At 34.4% G+C, this 12,373-nt stretch overlaps 1 protein-coding gene across 26 annotated transcripts in view; it reads left to right on the top strand.

The window, feature by feature from the left end:
- RBFOX1 (RNA binding fox-1 homolog 1) overlaps positions 1-12,373 on the top strand; it is a 1,377,247-nt gene that overhangs the window by 1,360,270 nt on the left and 4,604 nt on the right. For 5 of the 26 annotated variants that reach the window (XM_052772605.1, XM_052772595.1, XM_052772603.1 and 2 more), the window contains one exon: positions 661-713. The exons of the other annotated variants lie outside the window; for them this stretch is intronic. In XM_052772605.1, the coding sequence (XP_052628565.1) occupies positions 661-713 (53 nt within the window). The remainder of the gene's footprint in view (positions 1-660; positions 714-12,373) is intronic. 26 annotated transcript variants of the gene reach the window in all.

Here is a 12,373-nt window from a genome sequence, read left to right as displayed (position 1 = left end):
TAGTGTATTTAGCATTTCTCTTTTTATGTTACCTGGTTTAAAAAAGAATTTTGCAAGAGAAGGTTTATATTAAATTACTCATATCTCTAGTTTATTCTCCTAAGATTCTGCAAAAGACTTTTGTATGTATTTGGATGACAGTATATGAGAATATACTATGTCATTTTTTTAATAAATAGCAGAAAATTCATTTTCTGATTGCAATCATATTAGACATATAAAAAGCATAAGATTTTACTTTCAATATCCTCCTTTCAGATGCACGAAGTAAATTGCAATTATTTTTTTTCAAAAAACGCTTTTTACATATTTTGCAGTAGTGCCCTTTAATATATATATTAGTATAAATATTGTTTTATTTTTATTAGACTTCATAAATATATTGACATATCTGTAACACTAAACATGAAGCTTCCAATGCAAGAGTTTGTACATAGTCCATATCCAAATGTCACCATTATTTCATTTAAAAGATCCCAGCATGTCTACCTCATGATCCTTATAAACTCTATAGTACTGAAATACGTCAACACTTTTTCTTGCTACATTCATTAAAATTAAGCACCCTTACCCTACCCCATCTGTAAACATCAAGTCAATTGGCAGCTAGCACATTTCCCAGTCAGCAAGCAGTATTGTGAATTTTATCTTCTCTTGCAGAAATCAATTCGTCTTCGTTGCAGCAGATGAAATTTCTTGTAACACCTCTGCAGGTAACAATCATTGATACTTCTTGATGCATCCATCCAGGTCTCAATATCCTTTTTCACATGCTGCATTTAATCGTAAGAGAAAGCATAGGAAAGTCCGTAGTATAAATCTTTGGAAGAGTTTAATTAATTTATAGCTTCAGCCTAAAGGTTCTGCCATATAAAAGACATTAGGTTATTTTGCTGACTTTGGTGTTTTATTTCCAGTTTAAATATCATATGGCCTAGTAAGTAAGGATATGTTAAACCTTCTAATAAAAACTTACTGTGCAGTACAATCAAGACTGTGACTTTCAAAAAGCCAAACCAAACAGAACTGAGGGAAAGAGTAAAGACTTAGATGTATGTAGGACATTGTAAGTGCTATAGATGTAACAATTTTCTTTCCAACTCTCTGGGGGCAAATATTGCCCACAAGGGTACTGCAGACCCTAAAGCACTCACAAAGTCTATCCTATGGATGAGATAGTGGGAGAGAGGGTCTGTGTCTTCAGAGGATCGCTCTCTAGTAAGTAAAAAGTCTTAGCTGCTTTGCTAATATACCATCATGTTGTAAGCCATGGGTACAGAAGAATGAACAATGTTTTTAAAAGGTAATGGTAATTTATAAATATATTGAATATGTCAAGGGATTTTCTCTCTTTTAAGCAATAGAGTTTGAACAATCTTAGTCTTAATTCAGGTAAGGATGGTATTATGTCACTACATAAGAAATCAAAAGCCAAAATAAATAGTAACAGTGCCGGGACATATTCTGCCAATAACGTTACGCAAAAAATCTACTGAGTTCATAGAAGCTGTTTGTATTGGAAGATGAAAGGGTATATAGTGTGACACAAAATGTTGGTTTTAAGAAGTGTTTATTTATAGAGTTTTACATGAGCAGAAATAAATGAAAGGTGAAGAGTTTTCTGCTTATGCCATAGTGACCTACATAGAAACAAATAAAGAACATTTATTTATGAAAAAGAAGATCACAGCTAAAGCCAGAATATGCTAAAATTGTAATAATCTGTATGCTAGCCATAGCATTTTTGGTGGTAATCTGAAAAGTTCTTCTGTAATAAAACCTGATGTAACATAGATTTTTCAAAGTCCTAAATCAGTAAGAGAATACATTTTGAGAAGTCAACATTTGACACTTTCTTGATCTCACTAGACTTGGGTTTTGGCTTTCATTATTTTACTTGTGCTTCCTGCTCAGCTCCGGATTAGAGTGAGCTGTAGTAGGTAGGCTACTAATTTATAAATCTAGGCCTTGCTAAGAATGATTATAATTATTTTAGCAATTTTTTAACTTAGACTTCTTGAGATAGACATGGGGTCTTTAATATTTTTCTTGTCCTGAAAAAAAAATGTCCTGTTTTGCTAAGCGAACTCTTCTAAGCATTAATTATTTCTCTATTAGAGACATTTTTTTCCCCTCAATTCAGGCACAATTTCAGTGTCCAAGACTATATGATATGTATTCCATATATCACTACTTTGGAATTCCAGTCAAAAATATAGCGCTCATTTATCAGTAAATTCAGTGGACTTTACACAGAAGGAAAAGGATCTCTGTGTATATTTATTAAAACTTTTCAGTTTACCAGTTGATTACCTCTGTTGAATTGATTCAACAATAAGGTATTTTTGTTAGGTATGTTTTTGACCATATGGTAAACATATCTGTCATAGGTGACTGTAGGTGCCTTTTTTGTAATATGATCTGAAGGAGAAAGCTAATGAAAGCCTGTATCTTCTGTTTCTTGTATACCTAAGTTTTAGTCAGAGAATTTAAAGGACTTTTGGCTTATAAACAAACATTTCTCTGGCCCATATTCCTGTGGTACATGTTGCCAAAGTTGCGTTTGGTCTTTCAAATCTGTAAGATGACTTCCAACTAATTTATTATCTGATGGTTTATGTTTTAATACACGGAGCATATAGAGAGATATATAGACTTTTAGAACCGAAGCTAACCTTCCTGTGGTTTTTCAGATGCATGCAAAACACCTACAGTACAAGCCTATAGTGCTTCTTTTAGTGCTTCTAAACTCAATTACAGTAATTCAACTGTGTTTGTAAAATTGATATAAAGTGAAGATACTGATAATATGCTCAATGTTTGAAATGTGAGTATATGTATGTTTGTATTGTTTCCTTGTAAAGAATGTGTGTGTTTGTAGATTTCAAATAATAATATAACAAGTAAACTTTTGGTTGGAACTTTATCATCAAATGGAAATGGGATGTCTTGGGTGATTCTGCTGGTAATATTCACTCTTCTCTTCCTAATACTTTATCATTCCTGCCAGAGGATACTTAGCCCTCAGCCACGTGATATCTTTTTTGACTTGGGGATAAAGTAATCTTGAATAAATAAATGTGTTAATGAATGGATAGTGTGTCCATACACAATTTCCATTTATGTATGTATATCTGTTCTTGCATGCACATTATATAAAGAAAACCTATTCAGGTATCTGACAGAGGGATCCTTCCATGGGAAATTTAAAAATATTTCACTCTTGACTGCAGCTAGTGCATTCTGAGGCTAAAAATAATTACTCTTCAGAAGAGAAGTTCTGTGCTTCTGGGATAGATCTTCTCTGGCAGGCATGATTAAAGAGTTTGCAAACAGACCTGAACTAGAACAGAGGTAGGGAAACTATCCAAAACCTCCTATCAGTTTGATGATGGAATTTTAACAAGGATCTCTGAAGACTTTGGTCTAGCAAATCTCTGACAATGGGTACATTAGGGGAGAATTAATTCTGAGGTTCCTGGCTGATGGGGGCAGGCAATGGGCATCTTGCCCTATCAGGGTCCTAATAAATCAGAATGAGACACAGAATAAACCCATGGTTTATTTACATGCTGGTTACAGAACAATGTTAATTTTGAACCTCTAGCATTTTTTATGAATTTTTTAAATCAGTGCTCAATATATTTTTTTATTCTTTTAGGTTTTGTAAGATCAAAATTCATAGTTTGTAAAGAAAAAACATTTTGTGGTGTCTTTTCCAAGTGCATTCTAGGATGTACCTGCATATTACGTTTTATTTTTGTGTAAATATGGGGCAGGATCATTATTCTGTATTTATATCACTTTTTCTTTCTTCCTCCAATTTTTAACTGTTATACAACTTCCATCTACAAACAAAAAAAATCCAGTGCAGTTGCATCCCTGGTATTATTTTTCTCCCAAGTGTATATGCAGTTTATGATTTTGAAATAACAGACAGAGAGGCAAGTGTATATATAAACCTGAATTTGGAATGAAGTGTGGTGGAAGTGGATATAACATCTGTCCAATTGTGACTGTATTTATTTACATATTTGAGCAGAATCATCTCCAGGAGGAGGGACTGTGTGTGTGCGCACGCGCACACAAAAGAAATGCATTATAAAGCTTTGGAAGTTGACAGTCCTAGATTAATTTCTCCATTTGGAGAAAGATACAGTCTCCAAAACAGATTAAACATTCTGAAACGTTTAATTTTATAACTCTAGGAAAAACATTTCATAAAAGCAGGCAGCTTAAAGCAGCAAACATTGGAATTTGTACTATTGAAGTAGTTTGAACAGAATATTGGCAATTTTTAACCAATGCAATTGCTCAAGTTATTGCAATTTTCCTGTACAGTGTCATTAACCTGTCAACACTAACACTACCACAAATTTAATTAATGAAACAATAGCAAATATGGAGATACTTACTTAAAAGCAGATTAACATTTGACAAAGTGCTTAGAATGGTTAAGGTGCCTGTTGTGGTGTTACCTTTGCTGCGGTACAGAAACAAGCGTAGCTGGTCAAAATTTTGCCATACGTGCTTGCATACATCTCATTGACTTATTCACGTGTCTGGTAGGAGATATTGATCAGAATATACTCTTTGAAAGGAATTTCTGAGAAGTATATATAATCCAAACTGTTTTGGAAAAATGCAGTTTCAGCCTTTTTGATTTACTGTGTAAAGACGTACATTCAGTTGCGAGAGGTTCTTCCCTTTTAGTATTGCTGCCTATGGGTTTGACTTCATTTCATGAAGCAATTTGGGAAAATAACCATTTTCTATGAGATGCTTTTATTATTATGTTACGCTTTTCCACTAATCAGATAAAATAAAAAATGAAGATGAAGGAGCATCTGTAATGTCTTTGTGCTAGTATTTATTTAAGGCTGTACTGCTTTTCCCTGTGAAAAATAGCAGATACTGAAGTTTTTGCTCTGGAAAGACTAGGAAATGTTGTACTAATGCACAGTATTAAACGTCTTCTATAAATTCAAGTGTCCTTTATGTTGGCAGTTTAAACTTGCGTTTACTGCTGCTGTAAATAGTTGCTTATATGGAATTCCATTTGTTACAGCTTTTACTGCTCTTGGTAGTTGTGTGGTAAAGATGTTCAGCTATTGGATCAGTTGATAAAAATCAGTAAACGCTTTGATTATCCTCTGTTCGTCTTTCATGAAGTTTGATTAATTCCTTTTTCTCACCCAGTGAAAACACTGGCAGCCCTTTTTGGCATCTTTGTCATTATCTCTTTGACAGCTTGCCTTCCCTGTGCTTACAGTTCTAGGTCAGTTCGCATGACTAGTCAAACGTGACAACATGACAAGATTGAGTAAAGCTGAGGTTTTGTGATTTGTAAATGGAGGATTTGCAATGTGACGCTCCTTTGATAACAGAAATAGTGAATAATCTGTGTTTGCCCTCAACAAGTGCGTATAAGCATGTGTGCATCTCCTGTACTGTTTTTTTAATGAAGCAACCTGATTTTTTTTCTCTGATAGACTGAAAATAGTACGCATGAAAGGTGGTTTGTGTGTGTGCATGTATGTATGGTTACATACAAGTACCTTAAATAAACAAGGATTCAGTTTTAATATCTGGAGATTATCATATTAAATTTAAAATATTAAACAAAAAATAATATGATTGCACACTATAGAACTTTACACACAAGCACAAAAGACTGCTTTAAAATTTAATAAACAAAATACCCAGTATATTTATTATTGAACTAGATAAGAATTTATTCAAGGTTTATTGCCCCAAAATATAACAGCAATAGTAATAGGAAAATGCTTTACAGGTCAAAGAAATACTTGGTTTTTATTGTAATACAGCTGGGTTTAGGTATCACCTGATGGCAAGCCCCAGTTTCCCCAGTGGCTTTATTTAATGAAGTTTATATGAAGTCTAACTTTCCTGGGTAGAGATTATACAGAAAGGTGTTCTTGCTAGCATAGAATTATGTTAGATTTTTAACTAGGCATCAAGTGAAATCCCCACAGTTGTGTAAATCCAGACAGCAAGACTGAAACTTGAGAGAAAGCTTTTAAGTTGAGGTCTGTTCCATCCATAGCAGTTATTCAGCATCAGCTCAGGGGAAAGTCACCTGTGCTGCTGTTTGTTGCACTTCCATATTTCTGCAAAATAACCCGTATCAATCATGTTTATTTAAATGTTTAACAAGGTGGCAGCTCAACTTTGGATGGCTGTAAACGTCTAGCAAACTTCAAAGGAAGCTACAGGTTGGCATGCAGAAATAAAAATTAAAATCAGCTCTAAGCATCAATCACCAAAATTTCTGCAAAACGTGCCCATCAGTTAGTACGAAAATTAACTGGCCAAATTCAGATGTGACATAAACAAGTAAAGAGTCGAGAATTTGAAATTCGTCTCTGCATATAGAAAATTCTGAATAGGCTTCTCAAGTTTCTTCTTGCTCCGACCTGCAGGAAAAAGTAAAGACTGCTTTTAATATTTCATCAATGATGTATTTATGAAGATCCCTTCGTGGAAATCTTTTATTATTGCCCTATCCCTATGGTAGACACTGGTCAAGTTTCTTCATCTCTGTGAAAACCTAGGAATGTTAATACTATACTTGTAGCAAATCCTTCATGGCTTTCAAGGTATACAGGGGTTCAGCACTGCAGTATACCTTGAAATTTCACTGTTTCATTATGCTGTCTGTCTCTACTACGCCTTCCCAATTCTTTCTCTGCTCCACATCACAAATCTGTAAAGCGTTATCAGTCATGGAACAGGAAGATGATATGCAACAAAGTATTTTACGGTCCTCCCTTGTAGAATGATCTTAGAATTTGATATTGTGCATTTAAAACTTTGCATAGAGAATTTTAGCATTCTTTACAATCAAGGAAAATGACTGGAAACTGTTTTTATCAGCAGAATTCAGTCATTTTCCTTGGTCTTAAGTAAAAACTTAGGATAGACATCTTTCCTTATTGCCTTCTGAGATATATAGACTCATTGCTCATTCAGGTGACCGAAATGCTTAAAGTTGCTTCGTGTTAATATCCAAAATGAAATAAATTGATTGGTTGCACACCATAAGCAGACACCATCCTAGCATAGTATAGAATTTTAAGTTGAAGGACTATCACTGCTGCACAGCGTTGACCCACTGAGGTTACAATACTGCTCAGCAATGTGGTGTGTAAGTGAGGCGCATACGAACGAGCTCTGCTGCTTATGTCAACTCTGTCTTGGTATCATCGTAGTTATGTGACCAAGGGAAAGAGCAAGATGGTAGTTACTGGAATTATTTATCTGGATAAGGCAAGGTAACCCTTGCTTTCCTTGTATTCCATCTGATTCTTTACTAAAATCTTCACCTCTTTGTCCAAAATTTTATTGCAATTCTGCACTAAGATCTGACAGAGGAGAAATGCAGCTTGCCCTTTCCGTGCCACCTGCCAACAGCAAGAGGCACATCCTGCAGTAGTGCCTGTTGCCCAGGTGAACAAGCAGGGCCGGAGTACCGAAGCACTCTGCACCATCCCTTCTCGTACTGAGCCAAGTCTCACTCATTCAGTTGCTTTTTTGTGAAATTTAGTGATAATTGTCAGTACAAGAATTTCAGTCCTTTAAGGTTATTCTGGTTGAAGACTCAACACGTATGGGTCTGAAGAAGAAGCAATTTTATTACTTGATTGTTCAATTATAATCAAAGATAGTGAAGAATGGATAATATTGTGGAAAAATTAGAAGTATGAGCTTGCCAGTGATACATACACTTTGCTTGTAATATGGGGAGTAATGGGGGATTAGATCAGAGTTAGATTTAGCTGACGTAATACCAGATTTTTAACTTCTCTTTTTATAGTTCTTAAACAGATTCATCACTTTCTATAGTTCTCCTAGCAATATGTAGACTCTAAAAAATTGGGGGAAATGATAATGATCAGAAAAATATGTGCATCAAATTCCTGAAAAATAAAATCACGTTTAAAATTCTCCTTCTATAGTTTTCAAATCACTTGAGAAAATTGTGTTAACTTGGTTCATATTTTATACTGTGAATTTTTCCTTATTAATGCTGTTATTAAACCCTATAGTATATATATTATTAAGGAGCTTCCAAATGTCTCCAGTATCAGAGCTCCACTGTCTGTCCTAGGTGTGTATGGAAATACAGCCATAGTACCAAAGAACTCAAAACCCTAAAATGGTAATTACAATTAGAGAAGCATATACTTTCCCTATTTTTAGAGACTTCAGCAATACCTGCGACTGATGAATTAAAAAGAGAGCTTCAGTTTCAAAGGCCCTACTAAAATAAATCTCACAATCAATTACCATTTTTAATTCTCTTTTTTTTTATTTGTGCAGTGGACAACAACTTGTCCTTTTAAGTAGTATTTTAGCAATTTTAAACCCTGCACTGAAAATGATTGAAGAAATTGAGATATAGCATGAGTAAAGAAGAACATACCATATACTGAGCTTTTAGTGGATAGCTTACAGCTACATGTACAGATGTTAGCATGGCTACACTGGTTTTTTTCCTCATTTTTTTCCCAGTAAGTTGTTAGTCCACCCACTTATAGAACCAGTGCCAGTATGGTACAAAGTGCTAGCAAGTGTTATTTTTTTTCCTGTTATATCCTGAATACTTTTTCCAGATATACTGGAAAAGAGTGGAACTTACCTTGTTCTAATTAGCAATGCATCAAAATTTTTCAACAGATATGTTCTTAGACAAGAATTTGAGAGTGCACCTATTGGTTTTGATACATTGATTTAACATTCTGTAAAATACACAGATAATCGCATTGACTATTAATTTATTCAAAATACTTTGCCATTTGCATGTCCTAAATTTTAGTAAATTGTTTACCTAGAATGATTATTTCCAGTGTAAATTATCACAAAGTATTTAAATGCCACTAATTTTAATGAGAAATAAGCATGCTGGCATAATAGTGAATAAATGAACCAATGACTATGTGACTGAACTAGCTTACTGATTTTCAGTGTGACAATGTAGTTTAAATCCTTCTCACTATTTTCAGCATGGAAATCAGAATCTATTCTGCTAACCTTCTGAGCTTCTAAATTTGGTGTCATGCAAGGGCGTGTTTAAAAATTAGCATTTAAAAAGAAACCCACTTGCTTTAAGTTTAAGCTGACACTGTTCCTTTCCTCTGTGGAAATGAAATTTATTAATCATAATAAAACCATCATATTCTGAAGGTAGAGGTCACCCTGAGGAGAAAAAAAAGTCTATTCATCACAGAGGAATTTCAATGCGTTTTTCTCCCAGATAATATCTGAGCATGTATTCTCTCCCCTTTGGAAATATATTCTTCCGTGTTTGTGCTTACATATGTCAAGTGTATTTAGGAGGGTGCAAGAATGAGAATTTTTCAATTGAATTTTATATACTTTATTTTCTTTTACAGAAGATTTGGAAGAATGCTTTTTACATTTTATTTTATTTTATGTTTACATTGCACACATTCATTCAAGTGGAATTTCAATATCCTGTAAAAGAAAAGGAAGAAGTGTTTCTTATTTTAACAGGAGTATAGGCATTGCTAATTCTGAAATATCATTTTTATGTTAATACCACAGTACAAACTTCACCGTTATCATAACATAAATGTAAAACATTCTTTTTAAGGAGCAAGGATTAACTTAGGTCATACTTCACATTAGGACTACTTCACAGCTCTTTTGTTTTAAGGAAGAAACATGGTTTACACAGTAGGATGAAAAAAGTCATGTAAAGCACTGACAATAAGTTATTACTACTTTGGCAAAAGAGTAATAAAAATGTACTCAGAAGTAAATACTGGGTTGAAACAGTCATTTTTTCTTTCTTTTGAAATTGCTTAATGTATTTGTTTAGCCATATTTTCCTCTTAGTTGTCCAGATTTCTGTAAAGTATTGCTATAATACTGTTAGCGACATGTTTTATTACATCAGTGTTGTAAACTTGCTAGTTACTTCAGTAGTTGGGTTAAATATAGTAATAATTTAATAAAGCCTGAGCACTGTGTATTTGGGCTTGTATCTTCCTTACAAGTGGTCCTTGCATTTAGGCCACTTAATCCCCTGCCATGGGTGACCTGTTAGACTTTCAGTTTTGTGGGGCACCGTGACATAGTCAAGGATCCTGCAGGAATGGGATGCAGTATGGAGTCAAAATGCAGCCCTACTGCAGGAAATGGATCACAGCAGTGGAAACAAAAAACTCACAAAGACCCAGTGTAGTTAATGGTTTACACTAGGCCAAAACTAATGGAATTCTTACAGATCTAAATTTACAGTCCTTGCTCAGTATTGCAGTAATACCAGTTAATCGGAAAAAAACCAAAAAATTTGAAAATATACTGATTCTCATTGCTTTAAAAATAATAGCCATGACATTAAAGCATGTATAATATTAGTACATGCAATTCTTCCTCCATGTTATTAGGGACATGATGGAAATTTATAGTGCTGGAAACAAGTCTAGCTTTAAATTAGTCATTTTCCCTTTCTGGATGTTTTCTTACTGTTTGAATGAGATTTGGCTTGAGAAAATTAAAATTATAATGATGTTTAAAATGGATTCTCAGACTTATAAAATGGGCATACAGAGGAAAGTAAGATGTCTTCTTCACTTCAATGTAGATGAACAAGGCATAAGAGATTCTGTTATGGCTACTATCAAAGCTAAGCATTTTAAATCTCTAAATATTATAATGTTTGCATCCTAATGCGGAGGGTTACCAAGGCTAAGGTTTATGGAAGTTCTTCCAACCAAAGAGGCTGCAGAGTATGGGGTCAGTGTCAAATCTGCTCAAAGAACTCTAATGCCCCCTTTCCAACTCAAAAGATCACCAAGTGTCATTTTTCCAACGTAGGCCGGTGTGAGCTATTTTTCCTTCCATTTTTTTTCAGTGGGAACTGCCTGGTTTCTTTGCTGTTAACTGTATTGGATAATTCCCAAAGATAGATATTCCTGGATAACAAGTATTTAAATGGAATTGATATATAAATTTAATCCTTCACTCATCAATATATTGGATGCAAAAGAGGAACTAATAGGTTTTCTACAAGTCTTTTACACATATTTTCCTGAGTTTAAGACCATGTCTTAAAGAAGGTGGTTGCCCAACACGCTGCTTCCCCTGGATGTTCATGTATACCTTTGATAGGTATAAGGACTTCTCTGCCCAAATCTAAAGTAAACATAGCTGTGGGGTTGAGATATGGGGCCCACATTCATGAACTTGTGGTACTTTCATAGCTTTAATGGATTAACTCCTTTTTTAATGTATTATCCCTTAACAGAAAGTTGAATTTATTAAGTAAACAAGACAGTACAACTGAAGGCATTCAGCTGCTGTGATTGTATTTTGTAGTAAAACATCCAGATTTTGCCATAGAATACTTTATAAGAACATAGGTACACTTTACATTTGCTCAAAATACCAGACTCTGTTGCTGGAAAAAAATGGCTTATTCACAATACCCAATATCAACCAATGTACACTTTGAAGTTTGTACTTACTTAACTTTTTTATATATTTTTTTTTTCATCAAGATGTGTGGTTATATATCCTTGGAAAAGGAAAAGCATATAACTTCTGCAAATCTGTGACCCTAGGCTTGGTCAGAGAGTAAGAGACATTTATGTAAAGTCTCTGCCTATTCAGTCCTGAACCCTTTTGCCTTTAGGTAGCACAGGTGTCCCAGGAGGTGGTTTACTGGGATTTCCATACAAAATTAATCCCTCATATTCTTGCAAATGTTGGCTCAGTGAAATGGAGAATTAAAGACTATCTTGTCTATGGTAATTACTGCTCCTTCCTTGAAGGTATCACTGGGTGGGTAGGTAGGAATGTCTAGTTCAGATAATTTGGACCTCTTCTCTACCTCACATCCAGGACCCACAGTAGTAGGTGGCGGAGGATTGCATATGCCATGGAAACATTCCTTTCTCAGCTTTCCCTCAGCTGATTTTCTAGGAATCGGCTAATCAGATTCCACTTGTGGAGGAGCAAATACATGATAATAAAATAGGACAACTGTCCTCTTTTCAAAAAACGTAAGTTTGTACTTGTATCTGAAAAAAAAGGTAGTTGCACAGAATGACACCAGTCTGGGGTTACTGTTCACAAAAGGCTAAAAAATAATGATTTTTTTTTTGAGAGAGAGAGAGATCAAGAGTATTATTAAAACTTACGTTGTTTACTACATTAGCCCTCATATGCAAGACACCACTATAATTTCGAGATTGCTTTTGTTGTTATATGTGACACCTGAGATCAAATGGAAATTCTTTGATTACAGAAAAATGTTAGACACATTCAGTGAAACCTGTATCTAGTTGACATGTCCATCTCACAAACAGTAACTGCATTCAGA

The sequence above is a fragment of the Harpia harpyja genome, chromosome 21 (assembly GCF_026419915.1).
Source record: "Harpia harpyja isolate bHarHar1 chromosome 21, bHarHar1 primary haplotype, whole genome shotgun sequence".
In the NCBI taxonomy this organism is placed as follows: Eukaryota; Metazoa; Chordata; class Aves; order Accipitriformes; family Accipitridae; genus Harpia; species Harpia harpyja.
Note: the sequence above shows the minus strand (reverse complement) of the source record. Positions and strands in the feature narration are given on the sequence as shown.